Consider the following 24,960-nt stretch of genomic DNA (forward strand, 5'->3'; position numbering starts at 1 on the left):
ATTGTTTCATGATTAGTATAATTGATTTATTTAATATAAAACTGAGTATAATTTCGAATTTTATACTTATTAGAATTTTTAAAAAGAATTATATATAATAATCTCAGGACAATTCACACAGCGCCATCTAGACTTAAGTTAAGCTAGCTGAAGCTCGTGTTATGGGTACTAGATAAGTGATACAAATACATAAATATTTGTTTTTGTAAATACATACATATTATATATAGAAAACACCCAGACCGATACAAACAATCGTACTCATACATAGAAATATTTGTGCTTTGCGAGGAATCGAACCCGCAACCATCGGAAGTGAGGCGGTGTGCTAAACCACTAGACAACCGGACCGTATACCGGACTTATACATTTAACGGATTGTTACTAGAGGTTCAAGTAGACCAGAAAATATCTATAAATTTAATATCAATACAATTATATACTACGCAAACAATTTCTTATTCGCTGTTAATTCTTAACTGCTTTAAATATTTTGACCAGTTTCAAGTGATTTTTACAGCGTACCATTCCATATTAAAATGTAAGTATTAATGTCCTGACAATATAAATATTTATTTACAAAACTATATCTAACACACTGCAGCTCTACTCCAACAATCAAAACGTCCAACTATTACAAAACGGTCCAATATTTCAGGTACCCCTAATCAGAGAAGCCCTCATTATTCGTGTTATCAGACGTAGGTGAAGTGCCAGGCGAGGGTACCTGGAGTTGTCTCCCGTACATCAACTCAGCTGGCGGCATGAAAGACGACAAATAGTCCGGCGGAGGTCGTATCACCGTCGGTAGATACCCAGTGCCACTATAAGGAGGCGTCAGGAATCTTCTAGAAGGAGAAAACTTGAAGCTTTGGTTCGACAACGGTGAGAAAGCAGATTTTGACTGATAATTTTGCAAATACGGCGGCGATTCTTGAGTTACATTGTAGGATGTATTGTCTGTCCCGTTTAGCATCATGTCCATAGCAGCTACGACATCTCCCTTGCATCTAGCGAGGATCGTCTCTATCTCCGCTCGACTCCGCCTCGGAAACACTTTGATCAATACATCTACTGGAGACTTCTGGTAAGGATGTGAGTCTTCTTGTACAGGTTCAGCCGCAGATTCAGGCTTTCTGTCACGTCTGAACATTTTGTATTTAAAATCTGGATTCTCCCATTTCTCGTCGTCTTCCTTCTTGACGGGCGTGTCTTCAGTTCTGGCCTCTTTCATAGAGAGGTTTTCGGGCGTTAGTGACGTCTCTGATTGGTCTTCTAGTTCTTCTTCTACGTTTAGCTCGTGGTCGGAGGGAGAGCGTGGTGGAGGCGTCGCGAGGGGCGGCGTGGGGACTGGGGTCTTTGATTCCTGTGGTTGCTGCTCTGTAGGTGGTGAGGGACTTGAGCATACCTCGGTGATTCGAGCGCGTTTTTGAACTGTTGACAAAAGAAAATAAATTTAATAATACAGTCAGATAAACAGACATATTCTGTATTGACTAATTGCAAATACATAACATATGTATGTGAGGTGTGAGTTTTGCGTGAAAGAGTAACATACACTACTTTCTCATTTATAATATTACTAGCCACTCGCCCCGGCTTCGCACGAGTGTACATGTATTATATATATAAACCTTCCTCTTGAATCACTAAAAAAAACGCTTTAAAATCCGTTGCGTAGTTTTAAAAATTTAAGCTTATATAGGGACGGACAGACAGAAACAGAAAAATATGTACAAATAAAAGAAAGTGCCGCAAAAATGAATACGCAACCCACTCAGGATACTTAACTAATACTTAATACCAAAAATATATCTATACATATAAGTAAAATTGGAGTGTCTGTTTGTAATATTGAAATAACCGTTTTTACCACATGCATATGAATATAAATACGGTATATACACCAAAATAACATTTATTACAATTTTTGTCTGTCTGTCTGTCTGTTTGTTCCGGCTAATCTCTGAAATAGCTGAACCAATTTTGATGGGACTTTTTTTGGCAGGTAGCTGATGTAATAAGGAGTAACTTAGGCTACTTTTATTTTAGAAAAATAAAGTTAGATTCCACGCGGGCGAAGTCGCGAGTACAGCTAGTACTAAATAAACCTATACTAATAAAACGAACTGAGCACATACTGTAGACGTATGTAGAAATCTAAAAGTTGTATCTGGGACTGACGAGGTAAGAAAAGAGAAATCAAACTAGATGGCGCTGTGTGAATTGTCCTGCGATATTAATTACTATTTTACCCGTACAAAGTCAGAGCGGGTCGCTAGTCTATACAAATAACTACATTCCCATCACCAAGAGAGCGTCATAATTGCGTGTGTATATCATTTGCAACGCAGCGCGGCGTGACATCGTCGTTGGTCAGTACAATGCTGCTTTTGTTCCCGCCACCGGCCAGTGTTATAAACAGACGCGTAAATCATCACCGAACATCGGCACGCTCACGGCGCGACGTATTCATTGTAGAGGTAATGATATGGTGTTCCATTACTCTTATATGTTTATTACATACTAACTATTACCCGACACTTCGCTCGTATAGAATTGAAATTGCATTTTTTTCTTATAATACATAAAATTTCTAAAATAAAAGTAGGATAAGATTACTCCTTATAATATTAGCTATCTGCGAGTGAAGGTCCCGTCAAAATCGGTCCACTCGTTTCAGAGATTATAGCAAGAACAAACAGACATACAGATGATGACAACAGATGTGTGTATCAGTACATAATAATTTGATTATTTCACATGTACGACGTAACGCCAGGTGTTTTAGCTATACTCCGTAGCATCGTAGCTGCGTAGCCGTATTGCTACGCGGTAGCAATTTGCCTACGCGTACTATACTGTAACTGTAACTGTTTTAGACATTTTATTTATCTTCATAATAAAAAAAGATTCCATGCGAAGAAAATCGCAGGAAATAGCTAGTATCTATCATTACATAGTATGCATATGAATATAAATACGGTACATACACCGAAATAACATTTTTTACAATTTGTGTCTTTCAGTCTGTTTGTTCCGGCTAATCTGTGAAATGGCTGGACCGATTTTGACGAGCCTATTTTTGGCGGGTAGCTAATGTAATAAGGAGTAACTTAGGTTACTTTTAGTTTTAGAAAAATAAAGTTAAAATCCACGCGGACGCAGTCGCAGGAACAGCTAATAATTTATAAATCTATAAGTGAATACACAAAACAAATTTAAAAGTACCAATAAGTTTGCATTTAAATACCCTTTACAAACACAATAATTATTCTCTGAATACCAAATGTAAACAAAATAACCGCATTACACACAGACGGACAAAAAACCGTCTGCCTATATCGTTTTCAAGCAGATGTCTTTATTAATTCAAATTCAATTTCAATAGCAGCATGCATCCCTTTCTTTACAAACAAAAACATGTTTGCGTCTCGCTCCCTCCCGCAAAATTTCAAAATGGCCAGTATTGTATGTTTCATTGTGGATTCTATAAATGAATGTGTTTGAATAAACAAAATGGCGGACATTTTAATGAAATTCTTATACCCTTATTATTTTAAAGTGAGGGCGTACACACAAAGTACAACGGACCAACTATTATATTCAAAATGGTACATTTTTTTCTTTTCTTGTGTATTTTTGAAATAGAAATAGAAATAATCTTTATTCAAATAAACTCATTACAAGCACTTTTGAATAGTTATATTTTGATTCTACCACTCATTCGGAATGCAGATTCATCACAAGAAGAATGAGCAAGAAACTTGTGTGTTGCTCTTTTGAATAGATGTTTTTTTATATAATAATTACAGTATAACAAGTAAGAGGCATGCGATAATCAACATAGAAATCGCTACGCACTCATTATTAGTGTAATCAGATAATATTGTCAGTGCTATGGATTTTAAGTTTTTCTATAAAAACATTATTGTCGTTAACGAATTCTTAAATTTTATAATAAACTTTTTTGCAAAGGAAGTATTTTATATGACATTTAAATCTCTTTTCAGGCAGATTTATAACAGACTCTGGTATTTTATTGTAAAACCTTACGCAATTGCCATAAAACGAATTACTAACTTTAGTTAAACCACATTTAGGTAAAATCAGTTTGTTATTGTTACGTAAGCTTTTATTAGTGTAATCACTAACTCTTTTGAAACTGTCTATATTCTTCCTGGCATAGATGATATTTTCATAAATGTATTGAGAAGCAACGGTGAGGATATTTGATTCCTTAAAGCACTCTCGTAAAGACTCCCTGGAACCCATACTATAAATAGATTTTCTTATAAAACTCTTTACATTGATCTTTGTGATCGTTATATCAAGTCCCTCTTGTATTTATGAAAAGTAGTTTAGTTTCACAAATTATCAAGAGTAACAAAAAATAAAACTTCTTTGTTAGTATCCATAGGTGTAATGTATTTCGATTGTGATTTTTATATATATAATTTTATTGTTGGAAATAAATATAAATCTATACATATAAATAAGATTGCAGTGTCTGTTTGTAATAGTGAAATAACCGCTTTTCACTACATGCATATGAATATAAATACGGTACATACACCAAAATAACATATTTTACAATTTTTGTCTGTCTGTCTGTTTGTTCCGGCTAATCTCTGAAATGGCTGGACCGTTTTTAACGGGACTTTTATTGGCAGGTAGCTTATGTAATGAGTAACTTAGGCTACTTTTACTTTAGAAAAATAAAGTTAAATTCCAAGCGGACGAAGTCGCGTATACAGCTAGTTTAATATAAATGTCATAAATGATTAATTAATGATACTTCTCTCTCGGATATCCGCGTATACGGATACGGATACGGACATCAGGCACATCCCTAGTTATAACATCACTATAACAACTGCCATATACATCTAATTCATTACATGCAAACTCGATTGAACTCTGATCGAATTCATTTTGCCGAGTATGGTACAACAACCCCTCCCCCACCCCCTGCCCCTCACGTCCACCCCCACCGGCGGGGGTTTAAAAAACAATAACAACGCCATTAAATTCGCACACGTGACTGAAAACGAGTCGGCTTGTAATTGCAGGAACACAATGACTGGTCCGCGCCACTGAGCCTGCACGACTTCATGAAATTGTTCTATTCCAAAAAACAACGTGTAATATGACTATTATCTATACATATAAATAAAATTGGAGTGTCTGTTTGTAATATTGAAATAACCGTTTTTACTACATGCATATATATACATATACCAAAATAACAATTTCTATAATTTTTGTCTGTCTGTCTGTCGGTCTGTTTGTTCCGGCTAATCTCTGAAATGGCTGGACCGATTTTGACAGAACTTTTTTTGGCAGGTAGCTGATGTAATAAGGAGTAACTTAGGCTACTTTTATTTTAGAAAAATAAAGCTAAAGCTGTTCCACGCGGACGAAGTCGCGGGAACAGCTAGTATACAATAACTAGCGACCCGCCCGGCTTCACACGAGTGCAATGCTATTATTAAATATACCTACCTACTACAGAATGTCCTTATAAACAACATTTATAGCTTTTTGTCATAAGACAGACAATGACTCGGCCCACCACGCCGCCACAAGTCTGGACATTGTAGTGACCATGACTACTCAAAACACCAGACCACGTCATAGCTGCTCACAATTGCCATCTGATAGTTATAGTATTCACATTTCACATAAGAATGCATGCGGCAATCAATACAAAAACCGCTACGCTTTCATATTTCTAAAATAATTAAATCAAGAAAGCAATGAGATAAACAAATTATAACGTTGTATGCTAATAAACTAATTACTTACTTGATACGTTGTCGTCTATGAATTCGTATATCATGTAATAGGCTTTCTTACACAAAAATTGTTTAATATAAGATTTGATATAAAGTACAACGTACAATGTCATAAGTATAAATCTTCTTAATATTATAAACGCGAAAGATTGTGAGTATGGATGGATGTTTGTTACTCTTTCATGCAAAAGTTACTGAACGGATTTTGATGGAACTTTATAGTAATATAGCTTATACAGCACTATAATATAGAATAGAATAGTAAAATAATTTATTCAAATAAACTTAATTTAAGCACTCTTGAATAGTCAACATTTTTTTAAATCTACCGCTTATTCGTAAAGCTGTCTCATCACAAGAAGAATAAGCAAGAAACTTGTGTGTTGCTCTTTTAAATAATCCTTGTAAGTTTACATTTACAAGTCGAAACGTGTGAATACAAACTACCAACCAGCACTAATTTATTTAGTGTCAAATATAAAAACACAATAAGATTAAATCAGTCGTAGTGATAAGAGCAGACCAGTCCCTACAAGCAGCACTATATATATACTAGAGTTGCCACGAATACTCACTATTATTTGGTATTCGACATTACTCGACATTTTTTTTTGTTATTCATCGAATACCGAATAATAGCCAGTATTATTCAAAATTCGGAGAAGAATCGTCTAAAATAAAGTTTGAATGAACAAAAAAGACAAAACGAGATATTCCCCGTAAAATAGGTATAAGAAAAGGGTTGCCAGCATTTAATGAAAAATTACTACCAATATTATGATATGAAACTGATTTCTTTAACTTTATTGTTTTCTTTTCTGATAACCTAAAAAAAACATGGTTACAGTAACAAATAAATGTGCGGTAAGTATAAGAGTACTATGTACAAGCGTGATTTTATTATTTAATAACAATAAAAAATATTTTTAATATTCCTTTATTATGTCGAATAATAATGGCGAGTTATTCGACTATTCGCCAAAGTGAATGGCGATTAATCGGTATTCGACTATTCGCTATAACAACTATTCGCGGCATCTCTAATATATACCTAGTATATACCTATATACCTACATTATAAAAATTAAAACACAAATTACACGAAAATTATCTTAAAGTCTCAAAAATATAGGCATGTACAAATTATAAGTATTTCATATGTACTAAACAGTTGAAACATAATAAATATTAAGGAACAGTGAGAGTACTGGCGTGGTGCCACTGCACTCGTACCAGTAACTAGTACAAGTACTTGCGACAGTGCTGCACATTACGACATAGTGCGCGCTCTACCATTGTGCGCTGATTTACAGCCGCCTGCCGTTGACAATGTACCAGCTACCACATTATCATTCATGTGTGTATGACTCCATTTACAATTGCTCTTGCTAACAGGAAGGGTTACTCGTAAACGGTTTGCGAAAGTGAGGAATGTACATGAAACTAAATCATTTCCACCGAGAATTTAAAATGACAAATATTCTCACCGTTGCTTCTCAATTTATATACTCAAATATTCTATATGTTCACAAAAATCTATCCAAAAAAACAGCAATATTCATTATATTAATACTAGATTTAATGACAAACTTGCTGTCCCCAATCGTTTAAAAAAGGCCAATAGGTTTTTTATGAGAGTAGGTATAAAAATTTACAATAATAAATAAATTCAAAACATCTTTGAAATCATATTTATCGAGCAAAGCCTATTACTCACTAAACGATTACTTGAATGACGAGCGTGCATGGCAATAGTTGTTCATGCACGGGATTTTCATTTAATGTTACACATAGACACCTATATAAATATACAATTTAAATAAACTGGCGTTTAAAAAAAAAGTAATTTAGTTAAGTGTCTTGCCAGTTCTGCTGAATCTATATACAGAACTAGTAGGTAATGGAAAAATTATAAGACAAAAAAAATTACGTTCGCATATGATCGTCAAATTCGAACATTTACATATCATAGGAGGCTAAAATGTTGTATCTATATGAATAAATAATTATTTATTTCATTTGATTTAAGAAATAGAGCAAAGTAACACAATTCGATTTTTTTAAACAAGCATACGGCCCATCTACCGTAAATGCTTACCGTAGCCTATGTACGCCTGAAACTCTAGGGGTATCACGTGCACATTTCCGACCCTTAAGAAACCTATATATATTAAAACCCTTCTCGAAAGAAAAATATAAAAATCCACACCCCTGCAACCCTAAAAGTGACCGACCGTTGGCAACTACCGCAGCGAAAAAAAATGTGAAAGAAAAAGTTAAAAATCTTTCTCTAATTACTTTGAAATATGAACGGCGCTGGATCCATATAATAACGTAATTACAGTTTTATTTGCTTCTTGTTTTGCTCTACCCACTTTATGGCGAATGACTTTTGCTTTTGTTTTTCTTTCTTGCCCGACGACTGAATATACATCTACTATACTTATATTTTAACTAGCAGTACCTGCGACTGCGTCTGCTTAAATAATGAAAAAATATTCAATGATCTAACACAATAAAAGCTAAATAAAAAAGTTTCATCGTTTTAGCTTCCATGTAATTCATTCAACAGCCTTAAAAACAAGTTTCAAGCTTCTAGCTTCAAAAATGACGATTCATTCATATAATCTTTCATCTCCCGTTTCAACCCCTTGCAACCCTTTCTTCGCATGAAAAAGTACCCTATATCCTTTCTAAGGGTCTAGACTATCTGTGTATCAAATTTCATTTAAATCGGTTTAGTAGTTTTTACGTGACACCGAGACAGACAGACAGAGTTACTTTCGCATTTATAATATTAGTAAATATAGGGATATACTTTTAATAGATTTAATATATATAGATTTTTATTTCTATACTAGCTGCATACAAAACATCACCTTTGTTAACATTTATCCTTTTCTTGTAACGATTCTCATTGCAGCTATTGATTGTTCCGTGATTATATATACATACATATTATATATACAAAACACCCAGACCATAAAAACAATCGTAGTCCTTAATATAATAGTAATAATCTCAGGACAATTCCCACAGCGCCATCTAGACCCAAGTTAAGCTAGCGAATTAGCGACACAAGGTTAGCTTTCGCTTATGGGTACTGTGGGGGTTTAAGTCCACAGTTCCGTGATAATGATATTAGTTGATATATTGATTGATTGATTGATTGATGAGGGGTTTTTGCTAAATAAAACCGTCTTGGTTGATGCTACTCCAACACTGATTTTAATGCTAAAATAAATATAATGAGATGAAATGAATTCAGGTGCAATTGTATATATCGGCAATTGTGTATTCCACAGTAAGTAGGCATGGGCGGTTACCCGTACAGGTACTAGATAACTAATACAAATACATAGATATTTTTCGTAAAAACAACACCCAGACCGATACAAAGAATCATTTAAATATATATAACTCAAATGTGACTGACATAGTGATCTATCAACGCACAGCCCAAACCACTGGACGGATGAAATTTGGCATGCAGGTAGATGTTATGACGTAGGCATCCGCTAAGAAAGGATTTTGATTAATTCTACCCCCAAGGGGATAAAATAGGGGGGTGAAAGTTTGTATGAAACTTTGTCAATTTCAAACCGATCAAATCCTGAGATTTTGCAAGTATAAAACAACTATGACGTAGGCATCACCTAAGAAAGGATTTTGATAAATTCCACCCCTAGGGGGATAAATTAACGCGAGCGAAGCTGCGGGTAAAATCTAGTATTATATACACTGTGTATAAAGCATACAGTTTAAACCACTTTTTTTTAACGGGCTAACAAACTTATAGTTCTGTAACCACACGGCAAAGTTAATCCTTTGCCACGAAACGGCCAGTTACGCACCACTCGACAGTTCATTTTTTATTTTATTATTTATGAAGTGCTCCTTGAACAACATACGTCCCTTTAGGTTCACCTTTTCATCTTACACTTATATATATATATATATATATATTGGTCCCTTTGGTTCTGCGGCGAGACATTGCATCTCTGTGCATTTTCTATCGCATATATCACGGGGAGTTTATTGAGGAATTGTTCTGATTAATACGAGCTGCTGAATTTATAACAATATGTATTTATTTACAACAAAAAAAGCCTTCCATGTATTTATATCAGTTGTCTAGTACCCATAACACAAGCTCTGCTTAGCTTGGGACTAGATGGCGCTGTGTGAATTGTCCTGAGATATTATTATTCTATTATATGGATTTATAAAAACTTTTTCATTCGTTAGTACACATTACTACGCTTCTCTGGATTTGTATTAAATTTGTTATAGACGTATCCAAGATTAGTTATACATATAAATATAATTGGTGTGTCTGTTTGTAATATTGAAATAACCGTTTTTTACTACATGCATATGAATATAAATACGGTACATATACCAAATTTTTTTAGCATTTTTGCCTATCTGTGTGTTCCGACTAATCTCTGAAATGGCTGGATCGATTTTGACGGGACTTTTCTTGGCAGGTAGCTGATGTAATAAGAAGTAACTTAGGCTACTTTTATGTTTGAAAAATAAAGTTAAATTCCACGCGGACGAAGTCGCGGCTACAGCTAGTTTTCAATAGAATCCGTACCGGTATACTACTGTATACTACCACAGATCATAATTAGTAAGGAAGTAATGTCATAGATTAAAAGTCACAGACTCAACAGATGTATTCACAGATTATAAAATACACTGGAATTATAATAGCTGGCCTCTATAAATCAAATTAATATCTATAAATGGGTGCGTTTAAAAATTAATAAAACATCCCAACTACAAAACCAGCCACCCTCCGGCGATATCCGTCCATTCTGAAGTGATTATCGCTAGCGAATGTTCCCTAACCCTGCACACGATTGTTTACGACACTTATTATTTAGTACTGCACCCGTACAAACTGTAATCAACTCTAAAATCAAGCAATAAGATTGAATTTACAAGAAAATAACGGTGGTTTCGTATACCGTGTAGGTAACTTTGAATCGGCGGGTGGTAACAATAAAACCAATTGTTGGGTACCTCTATTATTAACTAAATTTCAACAAATTTGAACTTTATGATGAAGGAGTCAGAGGTGGTTTTATAATGGATGTTGGGGTGGGATATTGAAGGCAGGGTTATACATTCGATTGAGGAATTAGTAAGCTATTGCAATGCAATCATACGGTCGCCTATTGCTAGGGTTGTCACATAATTAATAAATATAATAATTATTTTTTATTCTTTTGTTATTTTAATTACCTATTAAAAAATATTTAAACTGGCCATTGTAATATCAAAATTAAACTTCTATTAACTTTATATTGACATAACATAACAAAAATAAATCAACAAGATAATGTTGTATTAGCTCGTACAAGTTGTGCCTGAAGTTTGACCCTCGTGAAATGTATAGTCTATATGTTATCCTGATGACCTATATACTGTAAAGTTTCATCAAATTTTATTTATTTTTCTAAAATAAAAATAGCCTAAGTTACTCTTTATTATATCAGCTACCTGCCAAAAAAGTCCCGTCAAAATCTGTCCAGCCATTTTAAAGATTAGCCGGAACAAACAGACAGACAAAAATAGTAAAAAATGTTATTTTAGTGTATGTACCGTATTTATATTCAAATGCATATATGTTATTTCAATATTACAAACAGACACTCCAATTATATTTATATGTACAGATGATATTAAATTACATTTTAATTAATATAACAGGTAAAAAAAATATCAAATTTTTAATTTTTATAAGTAGGGTTATTTGTTTGTGTTGGTACTTTTCTATGTGTATATATAAAACATCTAAGTATTTATATCAGTTGTCTAGTACCCATAACACAAGGTCTGCTAATCGTGGGATTAGATGGCGCTAATTTTTTTATCCAGACATTTTATTATTTTCTAGCTACTCACCCCGGCTTCGCACGGGTGTACATGTATTATACATATAAACCTTCCTCTTGAATTACTCTATCTATTAAAAAAAACCGCTTCAAAATCCGTTGCGTAGTTTTAAAGATTTAAGCATACATAGGGACAGACAGCGAATGTTTTATACTATGTAATGATGATAATTATTTTTATAAACTGGAAATGTGGCAACCCTGACATCAGGGATCACAAACCTTCTAAATTAAATTACGCGACTGTATTTAATATGGCGCGGCGCCGGGCGCGTCGCATTGTATTCCAAACAGATAATAAAACATCTACAGATTAATAAATATTGACTACTAGCTGTGAGCCGCGGCTTTCTCCGCCTGTATTAGAGTACCTACAGTATATTAGTTCAAAGAATGTTCACATCGTAGTTTGCATAAAGTTTATTTAAATTGTTGTCAAATTATATGTTTTTATTATTCAAGATATGTTTTAGGATTAATTAACTTTCTAATAGTGAAAAAATATCAATAAAAACGGTTCAGTATTTTGAGTTACAATACATATTGGTATGTATTGTAACTCAAAATACTGAACCGTTTACAAATATTCCCTTTTCTAAAACAAATCAAATCATTTATTCATGTAGACTATTTTAGCCGCTTATTAACGTCATAATTTTTTATATATTAATATGTTTTCCCTACCGTCCAAATCATTATACAGATTGAATTAAGAAGAACTGGCAAAAAACTCACCTGATTTTTTTCAATAGCCCGTATAAGCCTAAATATAAATAAAACATTACATTTATTTTTGTTACCGTAGGAAACATCATGAATCACCGCAAAAAAACAAATATAAAATAGAAATAGAAATAATCTTTATTCAAATACACTTAATACAAGCACTTGAATAGTCATATTTTTGATTCTACCACTCATTCGGAACGCAGACTCATCACAAGAAGAATGAGCAAGAAACTTATGTGTTTCTCTCTTAATCTTTATAATATTACTATTTTTTTTTATAACACAGGTTACAAACGAGCATGCGGCTCACCTGATGGTAAGTGATTACCGCCGCCCATGAGCACCCGCAACACCAGGGGAATTGCAAGTACGTTGTCGGCCTTTTAAAAAGGAATAAGCTCTTTTCTTGAAGGTTTCAATATCGTATCGGTTCAGAAATACCATTGCTGGAAGGTGATTCCATAATGTGGTTGTCCGAGGCAAAAAGTTTCTAGAAAACCGCACGGTGGAAGACCGCCATTCATCTAGATGATCAGGATGGTAATTTAGTTTCTGGCGGGTGGTACGGTGTTGAAACTCAGCAGCTGGTATTAATCCGAACAATTCCTCAGAACACTCCCCGTGATATATGCGGTAGAAAATAGAGTATAATTCGTATGGCCCGTTTTTGCAATACATATATATATGTATAGTGTTTATTGTGGCTCAATTTGGAAATGATTATTGGTATTACTATTACTGATTTTATTGTTATTGGTATAATTTTGACATTGTTCTTTTAGATTTAGATTTAATTTTGTACTTTGAAATTCGACACAATAATTATTGTTCTGAATAAATAAATACCTTATAGATAAGATCATAGATCTCCGCCAAAAAAAAACATAAAGTCTATGCCGGTCTGTAGGTAATAGAGTAATTAGTACAAGTGGCGAGTGTAGCCGCCGCTCCGATGGAGTGGTAGAGTGGTAGAGTGATGCACTCGACGTCATCATCTCATCAAATTAACTCTTCACGTCATGATCTAACATCGTTATGATCAATTTTTTTATGCAATTGGAATATCAAAAGTTACCTGGTATGTGCTGAAGTTCGTTAGATTAATATTGAAAAGAGAAAACATTTGTAAGTTTGTAACAAATAAACTCATAAACTACAGTACAAATTTAAAAAAATTCGCCTTTAGTATACTTACAAACAACATTTATTTAAAAGAGCAACACACAAGTTTCTTGCTCATTCTTCTTGTGATGAGTCTGCGTTCCGAATGAGCGGTAGAATAGAAAAATGTGACTATTCAAAAGTGCTTATATTAAGTTTATTTGAATAAAGATTGTTTCTATTTCTATTTCTACAATATCCCTTAATAATATAGGTTTTCCTAATGCTTACTAATATTATAAATGCAAAAGCAACTCTCTTTGTCTGTCTGTCTAGCTTTCACGCCAAAACTACAAACTACTGAAACTACTGAACCGATATAATTAAAATTTGGTACACAGATAGTCTAGATCCTGAAAAAGCAGATAGGAAGAACTTCTTGAAGCGAAAAAAGGGTCATAAGGGGTCGAAAGATTGTATCGTCATTTTTAGAAACTTGAAAACGATTTTTTGAAGCCTGGATTAAATATAAGTTTAGGTACTTAATACGTACTAAATACGACATTCAAAGTTTATAAAAATTTTACCCTTAAGGGGGTTAAATAATATAGGGGATGATAATTCGTCATTTTTGTAGCTAGAACGATGAAAATTTTTTCTGTAGCCTTTTTGGGTTAAATTATGAAATATTTTAGCGTCAAGGTCACTATTTTCCGCAGATGAAGTCGCGAGCACAGCTAGTATTACATAATATACTATAATAACATCTGGACGTGAACTCCTGACCTCCACTGATGGCCCGCCAGCATATACCGTTAGCGAAGCGTGTGTACTATTCCATTATCATTACATAGTATAAAACAAAGTCGATGTCGCTGTCTGTCCGTCCCTATGTATGCATAAATATTTAAAACTACGAAACGGATTTTGAAGCGATATAGTAATTACATATATGTACAATACATGTATACCCGTGTGAAGCCGGGGCAAGTAGCTATACATAAAAAAAACTGTCACGCCACATATCTAACCGTAATAAAAACAGGTAATACGCAGCAGAAACCAAAATTTTAATATATGTCGATACAAACAAACTCTGAGTGAACCTAATAAATACAATAGCTCTAATAAACCCGTAGCACCGGCAGTAACCCGACACTGCAATGTTTTAATCAAATACCAGTAGGTAGTACGTAAAAAAATTGCGTCGTTTGGCTTTAATAAAACGCGAGAAGCCCTGCCGTGTAACGTTACGCGAGTACTCGCACACTTACAAGAATAAAAAAAATCAATCGTATTCCGTGTATCAGTTTCACGAGCGGCGAAAGGGAGAGTTTATATACACCCTCTGGAAGAGACAGTCAAGGCAGAAAAAAATATTTATAAGAAATTTGACGTTCATAAGCGGCTATAATGTTCTACATGAATAAATTATGTTTGAAATCGAATTTGAATGCAACCTCCAAAATTCCAAGTGAACACTTTTGATGGGAGTTTATTGTCCTGGTCGAATATTATCCCATCCCGTAGATTGGAAGGTTATACATATGATTTATCAACATTATTAAAGATGAAGGCAATATTTCAGTTTACGAACAGTAATTAGACTATTTACTTTTGCAATAGCATATGCTGTCACTCTATTCTCCCAAATTTGTATTTATAATGAATCTGTATTATTGTAAACATGTACAACATTTATTTGAAAAGAATACGAGCTGAGTTTCTATCAGTTCTCATCTCGAAATCATTCCGAACTGACGATAGATTTGACATATCATAAGAGTTTGTAATAGACCTACATGAATAAATATTTTAAATTTTGATATACAACTTTTTAATATAATAATTTCATGCCATCTTGTTTTAATTAATCTATTAATCAAATCAAATAAAAAGGTCTTTATTAATGTCTATTACAAATACTAATGATAACTCGAGTGTACTGTCAGTTTAGAAATTAGAGCTAAAAAGTAATAAAATCCAATTATGAAATTACTACCTTTTGCCCGCGGCTTCGCTCGCGTTAATTTATCGCCTTAGGTGTGGAAATTATGAAAATCCTTTCTCAAGGAATGCCTACGTTATAGTAGCTTTATGCATATACTATACTCTTAGATAACTTATATATATGTGGATTGTATGCTTTAGTATTGAAGTGTATGTAACGAGAAACAGTTATAATTACTAACAAAACAAAGTTACGTAAATACTTTACTACGTGCTTTTTTTAAATTAATATAGCATTATATATACATAACTTAATTATACAACAAAGAACCTAAAATTAAAAACTTTAATAAATGAAATATAATAACTAAAATATATTATTAAAAAGAGTTCCTTTAGGCAAGGTACCGAAGTTTTTGTTCATGCACTGAATTTTCATTTAATGTTAGACATAGACACCTATATAAAAATACATTGTAAATAAACTGGCTTTAAAAAAAAAGTAATTCAATTGAGTTTCTTGCCAGTTCTTCTCAATTGGATCTATATACCGAACTGGACGGTAGGGAAAAAATAAAATTATAATGTAAAAATTTGACGTTCATAAGCGGCTAAAATGTCCTACATGAATAAATGATTGATGTCCGAAGTAGCTGCCAGCTCAATTAAATTTGAAATAGCCAATAGTTAACACTTCCAGTAGATTCAACTCTATCTCTGCTAAACATATCAAACACACAACTCGGCCCCTCGGCGTCTGTCGATTACTGAACCATTAACCTTACCCTAAAATTGGAGAGCCAGCAGAGGGCACTCAACGAAAATAGACAAACATACTAATGCAATTAAAAACCAAACCTACTCTCAAAAGCTTACCGTCCAAAATCGAGAATCAGATCTGATTTTAAACACGTAAAGTTATAAAAAGAAAGTATATCGTATTACAATGTGAAAAAGTATAAATTGATATGAACGTTTATTTGAAGATGTTTGCAAGGATTTGTAAAGTCTCTCAGCAGTTTAACAGTGATTCCAATTCAGTTTTTTTTCGTAGAAACCTCGAATAAAACGAGCCGGTCAGCGAGGGCGGGAGTCTTTTGTGTGGTAACACACTTTTTACATCCAATGACGATTATTATGGATACCTCAATAGAATTATTATTTGTTAAATGTTCAACTCCTGAGGGTTTCTATTGAGTTGCCCAAATGCGGTGGTTTGAAGAGTTCTTCCTGTTGATCCTTTTAGACCACTCAGAATAACAAACTTATTTTTTTTATACAACTGCGAGGTCATAACGCTGATGACCCACCTGATGGAAAGAGGAAATCAATAATATCAATGTTGCTATTGTAATAAATGCTATTTAAAATGGACAACAATGTTTACAAACTAATATGGGTAATGATGGTGTTTTAAAAAACACTAGGGTTGTCACGTGCCTCATTACCTGATGTCCATAGGTAACCGCTTACTATCAGGTGAGCCGTATGCTTAATTGCTATCATCGTAGTATAAAAATAATATCGAATCGAATTGGTATAGAAATTCATTTCATTGTGAATTTAAAATTAATCTTAAAAAAATGTACGTAATTGTCTGCAAACTAATTTGATTCCAATTTCATTATATTTGGAGTTAAAATTCAATGAATATTTAACAATTTTCAGTAGCTTTTATAATTTTATCTCTCTCTCCCTCTCTCTCTTACTTTTACTTGAAATAACGAATACCTACATAAAAATTCGCAACAGACCTGATTTGTACTAGATTTAACGGGCAGTTAAAACGAAGAGGTTAGCGATCAAAAGCTGAAGCCAACCCTTCACTCAACCCGTTTCCACTGAAAGCCTCATTATGCTATTGTATACAATGAAAACTCAGGTTGCATCCAGCCATCCCTGAAGTGGACACGAGATGAAAGATACGTTTTGCGTATCAGAGCGAGCAAGATACCAATATTATTATGAGTGCCCACTTGAAATATAAATGGTATCGAATTCGTGCGAGAGGGATGGAGCAGATGAATGCTTTAAGTGGGAAAGGGATGGATGAGAGGTTTAGTTGAGTTTGAATGCGCTCGAGTATGGATAGTGACCCAGGGGTACGGCTGTGGTTGGACCTCAACGAGTAATTCAACTGTGGGCCAGCATAATGAAAATTATATACGCATAATCACAATATTATAAATTCGATAGTGGATTTGTTTGTTACGCTTTCTTAATATTCACATATATTTAAGGGTGAAATTTAGAACAGATATACATATTTATATTACACTAGCTTTTGCCCGCGGCTTCGCTCGCGGTAATTTATCCCCTTGGGGGTGGAATTTATCAAATTCCTTTCTCAGGAAATGCCTACGTCATAGTAGCTTTATGCATGAAATGTCTCAGCCCGATCGGTTTAAAATTGACAAAGTTTCATACAAACTTTCATTCACTATTTTATCCCCTTGGGGGTAGAATTAATCAAAATCCTTTCTTAGCAGATGCCTACGTCATAACATCTACCTGCATGCCAAGTTTCAGCCCGATCCGTCCAGTGTTTTGGGCTGTACGTTGATAGATCACTATGTCAGTCACCTTTGAGTTATATCGTACTCAGTTGATTAAAAATTACATTTTTATTATTAAAACTTTCCGCACACCTACAGTTTATATAGAGGAGTGCACAATGCTAATACTTTTTTTTAAATTTAGCATATAAACTACTTTAAACCAATAAAAATCGTGTAATGATGATGTACATCTATGTACTTGACACTTGCATATAATTTTTATTTTTCATCTAATATTTCCTATTTTCATTGTTAAGTAGAAACCAGTATCTTATGTACCAGTCCTCGCCTCTTTCAATTTACAATTAATTGGAACTACAATAAATCTAAAATATAACAAAAAGAGAGTAAATGAAGGTATTAACTTAAACACTTTTTTAAATCTTGATTTTACAGAAGAGTTCTTTTGTTTAATTGTTATTTCTGATGCAAATCTTTTTGTATTTGTTATTAATTACAATAAAGTAAATGAAAACATAAATAAAATAACTTGTAAAAATAAAACAAATAATTGTATAAATCTTTCGTTTGTATAAATAAAATATTGATATTATAAAAACGCTGTTATGTCCGCTAATCGCTGTGTATTGAACCGCAGGTTTACTCTACACGTACCATATCTACTAATATCCTAACTTGAACCTGTGCACCACAAGTGGACTGTACTGATGGTAAACATCATTACATATTATAAAACAAAATCGCCGTCGCTGTCTGTCCGTACCTATGTATGCTTGAATCTTTAAAACTATGCGACGGATTTTGAAGCGGTTTTCTTTAATAGATAAAATGATTCTAGAGGAAGGTTTATATGTATAATACATGTACATCCGTGCGAAGCTGGGGCGAGTAGCTAGTATAGCTACGGTAGGGAAAAAATAAAATTATAATGTAAAAATTTAACGTTCATAAGCGGCTAAAATGTCCTACATGAATAAATAATTTTTGAATTTGAATTTGATAGGACTTAAGAATCTGTATTTCTGTAAAAGCTCATTTGAAAAGAATACGAGCTGAGTTTCTTGTCAGTTCTTCTCATCTCGAAATCATTCCGAACTGTCGGTAGATTTATTTTATTTATTTCTTTCAGGTAATCAACAGCTTATACAATTTATAGACAACTAGCTTTTGCCCGCGGCTTTGCTCGTGTTAATTTATCCCCTTAGGGGTGGAATTTATCAAAATCCTTTCTTAGCGGATGCCTAAGTCATAATATCTACCTGCATGCCAAATTTCAGCCCGATCCGTCAAGTGGTTTGGACTGTGCATTGATAGATCACTATGTCAGTCACCTTTGAGTTATATATATTTAGATAGATGTGCGGTACTTAAGGTAGTTAAAATTACGTTTAACAAACAGTTATTGTCCGACACTCGGAGTGTTTCATTCGGAGTGGTTCGATTCCTCGCACGGTACATACATTTGTATTCATGAGTATGATTGTTTGTATCGGTCTGGGTGTTTTCTATGTATAATATATTCTATATTCTATGTATTTATATCAGTTGTCTAATACCCATAATACAAGCTCTGCTTACCTTGGGATTAGATGGCGCTGTGTGAATTGTCCTGAGATATTATTATTAATAATAATATTATTATACCAATATATGTACATGTTACATACTTCAAAGGTTAGATTCCTAGATTGATTTCAGAATATTGCATACAGACTATAAATATCACTAATTCATTGGAATATAAATGCTAATTCAAGAGAAAGAAAACGAAAAATGAAATGATATATTAAACTCTCTTATGGGGTAACATCCGTGCTCTTAAATGAAACATTCATGGGGTTGTTATGTTATCCAGTCCACAGGGACTTCAGTCATTTCTAGCTAGACAAGCAGAAATAATCTCTGTTAAAAAAAAACCGTTTTTATATCTCATATTGTCATTACAATGATATCTATGGTCCAGAACATGTGGGGTGTAACCTGATATTTGTCACATTTGGAACTATTAAGATATCTTATTACTACGTTACCACAAATTAAATAAATGTGGTATTTTTACAATATTCTGAATGGACAACGAGCTGGCTGGTAAGTTGTTACATTTGGAACTATTACGATATCTCATTGCTACATGACCACAAATTAAATAAATATGGTATGTTTACAATATTCCGAATGGACAACAAGCTAGCGATGGTAAGTTGTCACATTTGTAACTATTACGATATCTCATTACTACATTACCACAAATTAAATTGAAGTATTAACTAATTATATTATTTACATAACTTATTTATACAACTACAACCTAAAATTAAAAATCTTAAAAAATATAATACAATAACTAAAATATATTATTTATTACCCTTTATGTGGTATTTTTTTTTAATATTCTGACTGGACAACGAGCTGGCGGTGGTAAATGTGGTCCCTAAAACATTGTTAATTGTAATAGTAACGTTAGGACAAAAATATATATTGATACAAAAAATTTATGGTCATTAAGGGGTTAAATGTCCTACTACTATAAAAGAGTTTTCGATTTGATTTGATTTGAATTGATTTAACAGTAGTTCTATATTGTAGGTCTTTTAGTCTATAAATGACTAGCTACTCGCCCCGGCTTCGCACGGTTGTACATGTATTATACATATAAAAACCTCTTGTACCGCTCTATCTATTAAAAAACCGCTTCAAAATCCATTGCGTAGTTTTAATGATTTAAGCATACATAGGGACAGACAGCGACAGCGACTCTATTTTATACTACACTAACTTTTGTATTTGTTATTTTTAGCTATTGCTACTCGCCCCGGCTTCGCACAGGTGTACATGTATCATACATATAAACCTTCCTATTGAATCACTCTATCGATTAAAAAAAACCGCTTCAAAATCGTTGCGTAGTTTTAAAGATTTAAGCATACATAGGGACAGACGACGATCGTAACTTTGTTTTATACTATTACATAGTATAATGATAAAATTTCTGTAAACAAAATTATAATTGTCATAATAACGTAAAACATCAAACGAAATATAACAAATAACAATACAGCATTGTTAAAATAAAAAAAGTAATAATAAATTTCTTTTAAACACCATCATAATTGTTAGACGAGTATTTCGACGAGTATTTCCTTACAATAGCTGATTTTAAATAAAAAATGAACACGCAGAATGGTTCATCCGCTCAATTAGACGCCACGTTCCAACAATGGAAGTCGTGTTGATCGCATTATATCCGATATGTAATAATAACAATTGTTATTGATAGATTTTGTACGTTTATATTATTACTACCTACTCGCCCGGCTTCGCATGTACATGTATCTATACATATAAATAAAATTGGAGTGTCTGTTTGTAATATTGAAATAACAGTTGTTTACTACATGCATACGAATATAAATACGGTACATACACCAAAATAACATTTTTTACAATTTTTGTCTGTTTATCTGTTTGTTCCCGCTAATCTCTGAGATGGCTGGACCGATTTTGACGGGTTTTTTTTGGTAGGTAGCTGATGTAATAGGGAATAACTCAGGCTATTTTTATTTTAGAAAATAAAGTTAAATAACCACGCTGACGAAGTCGCGGGATCAGCTAGTTATATATATAAACCTTCCTCTTGAATTACTCTATCTATTAAAAAAACCGCTTCAGAATCCGTTGCGTAGTTTTAAAGATTTAAGCTTAAATTATGTTCACTTCAGTAACTTAGTAACACATTTTTATTTAAGTAAGTTAATACTACACAATAATAACTTACATGAATATCATTACATAGTATAAAACAAAGTCGCTGTCGCTGTCTGTCCGTCCCTATGTATGCTTTAAGGGAAGATAAAACGTTCTATGGAAATATCGTCATTTTTAAAGCTATAAGCTTAAAAGTTTATTTCAGCTTTTGACTATCAATATAACATTCAAAGTTTGTACGAATTTTACCCTTAAGGGGGTAAAGTGAAATAGGGGATGAAATAGAAATTCCTCATTGGTCCTCTATATCTTGCGAACGAAGTCGCGTGCACAGCTAGTACATAATATATAATTCTGATATTGTCGTGAGATAATAAAATAAGAGACCATATGAAAGTGTAGAAACGAGGGTGACGGATAATAAAAGCGGAATATCCGCGCCGCAATACACTGTAGCCGCATTCCGACACGCTCCAACCGCACCAATATAGCTCGCTACACGACCCGCCCAACTCACGCTGAAGCGTTAGCGATTTACTAAAAGCCTCCGATCGATCCCCCGTCCAATTCAAACGGGGATCGAAATTACGACCGCCTGAGCCGAGGTTCGAACCCCTTAGCGGCGTCACACTAAATTCGTATACAGTTTTAACGCGAAAGTTTATAAGTATAAATGGATGTTTGTTACTCTTTCACGCAAAAAGTACTCAACGAATTTTGATGAAACTTTACAGTAATAGTATAATATAATATAATCTCAGGACAATTCACACAGCGCCATCTAGACCCAAGTTAAGCTAGCTAAAGCTTGTGTTATGGGTATTAGATAACTGATACACATTCATAGATATTTTTTTTTGTAAATACATACATATTATACATAGAAAACACCCAGACCGATACAAACAATCATACTTGTGAATACAAATGTTTGTGCCGTGCGAGGAATCGAACCCGCGACCATCGGTCGTAAAGCGGAGTACTAGACCGCTAGACCACCGAGGTCGTCAAATATAGCTTATACATCAGAAAAATACGTAGGCTATAATTTAAACGGATATTATATAAATTGGGCGAAATATAATGATAAATGTCGTGTAAATGTGATGCAGATGAAGTTGCGCAGGTCAGCTAGTATGCTACAGGGATGTTATGGATATGAAATTTCGGATACGGATAGGTTTCGGATATAGGAATGATTATTATACCGGATACGGATATGAAATTATTTCGGATTATTCGTTAGTTTCGAATAATTTCGGTTAGGGATATTAATTTTTTAACGAATTTCAAAAGTATAGCTAATTCAAAAAATTCAAATTCAAAAATATAGCTAATAAAATGGTTACATAACGTGTCTTTATTAGGATCTACCGAATCCGATATAATCCGACATTTTTGTTTCGGTTCGGTTACGGTTACGAATATTTTTTTGTATCGGATATCCGATAGTTTCGGATACGGTTACGGAGATCCCTGTATGTAGTACTTTCCCCGAGATCACCCTCATAAAATTTCATATTTACCATAAGTATCTAAATATGCACTTGAGTTTTGCTGACCAAACTAAATAATAATTGATTACATGTCAATTCCGCCCGCGCTTATGACATAGACCGCGCGGGCCGCCTGTCCGTCGGTATGCAACTAAGAAATGTTATGTGGCATCTAATGTGGTCACATTATTATAGAATGAGCGACACCCCCGCACCTCCCGCTCACCACCACACCCCCCTAGCCACCCCTTAATGTAAGTAAGTTTAACAGAATATCAGTTTATATGCCACTTACTACAAGAGACTTTTATACCTGGACTGTTAAATAATAATTATTATTATTTATTTATTTGTTAGAATATGGTGTGTACAACTGAGTGTTAAAAGCATACAAAAATTTAATCTTTTAATCATTATACCTACTTGAAAAAGTAATAATTTTTTACTTCAATAACATTATTTTTAACAAATAACAGACTGTCAATATTACTATTCTAAACAATAACTTTGATTTCTGTTTTTTTGATTAATTTGTCAATAAAAAATTATATAATTGAATAATATGATTATTCAAGGATTTATTCATCCATGAAAAGTTACAACAGTTAGTCAATTTATGAAGCTATCAATGAATTTTGAAATTTTTAACTTACAAATATAAAAAATTACAAAAATTATTTAAAAGAGCAACACGCAAGTTTCTTGCTCGCACTTCTTGTGATGAGACAGTTTTCCAAATGATTTTTAATTTGAGAGAAAGTGAGACTTTACTAGTTTTTTAAAAACGGAATGGGATGGGGCAGATCTGATAGACAGTGGCAGGGAATTTCAAAGACGAATAGCCTGGACAGTGAAGGATTGGGAAAAGAAGTTAATAGAATGGGGAGGGGTTACATACTGACCTACTACAATTTATAACTACATTAAATAAGTCTTTTGAAAGAATTTTTAATTAAAATTAATTTAAACATGGTACTTAATTTGCACTGTGTTTATGAAACGTATAACTTTATAATGTTAAAATATGAAATTAAAAACTTACACAAGAAATTATAAGAAATTCAATAGCAACATTCAAATGCGACTAACTCGCTGTTAAACGAGCACACCCACCGCCCCTCAAAGGGGACGCAATTCACAACATTTTTATATTTTAGTAGCATTCAAAGTGTTTTGCCTTTCAAATTAATGACGCAAAGTAAATTATAAACATTTGAGAAACAAGTAGTAGCAATTAACTAATGTGAGAGTAGTCTCTCCCCCCGGCCGCACTCGCGATAACATAAAAAAAACTCCTTTTAAGAACAGGAATCTTGAAACATACATCTAAATATATATAACTCAAAGGTGACTGACATAGTGATCTATCAACGCACAGCCCAAACCACTAGACAGATCAGGCTCAAATTTAGCATGCAGGTAGATGTTATGACGTAGGCATCCGCTAAGAAAGGATTTTGATTAATTCTACCTCCAAAGGGATAAAATAGGGGATGAAAGTTTGTATGAAAACCGATCGGGCTGAGACTTTGCATGCATAAAGGTACTATGACGTAACCATGCCCTAAGAAAGGATTTTGATAAATTCCACCCCTAATGGGATAAATTAACGCGAGCGAAACCGCGGGCAAAAGCTAGTATTGTATAAAATTATTCATCTATCCTACATTCTATACAATATTAATATTTCAAGACTGTTTTTAAAAGGAATTATTTTTCTTAATGGAATAGTACACTCGTCTGCGCTAACGGTTTA

The 24,960-nt window shown here is 33.5% G+C and overlaps 1 protein-coding gene across 4 annotated transcripts in view; it reads right to left on the bottom strand.

Annotated features, from left to right (window-relative positions):
* Nucleotides 1-267: 267 nt before the first annotated feature.
* Nucleotides 268-24,960, bottom strand: part of LOC131849959 (doublesex- and mab-3-related transcription factor A2) — a 37,129-nt gene continuing 12,436 nt past the window's right edge. For all 4 annotated transcript variants that reach the window (XM_059200098.1, XM_059200097.1, XM_059200096.1 and 1 more), the window contains exon 4: nucleotides 268-1,434. In XM_059200098.1, coding sequence (XP_059056081.1) covers nucleotides 665-1,434 — 770 coding nt within the window. In that variant the 3' untranslated portion in view covers nucleotides 268-664. The remainder of the gene's footprint in view (nucleotides 1,435-24,960) is intronic.

This window comes from Achroia grisella, unplaced genomic scaffold, assembly GCF_030625045.1.
Source record: "Achroia grisella isolate CSIRO2021 unplaced genomic scaffold, CSIRO_AGI_Agris_v1 utg669, whole genome shotgun sequence".
Classification (NCBI taxonomy): Eukaryota; Metazoa; Arthropoda; class Insecta; order Lepidoptera; family Pyralidae; genus Achroia; species Achroia grisella.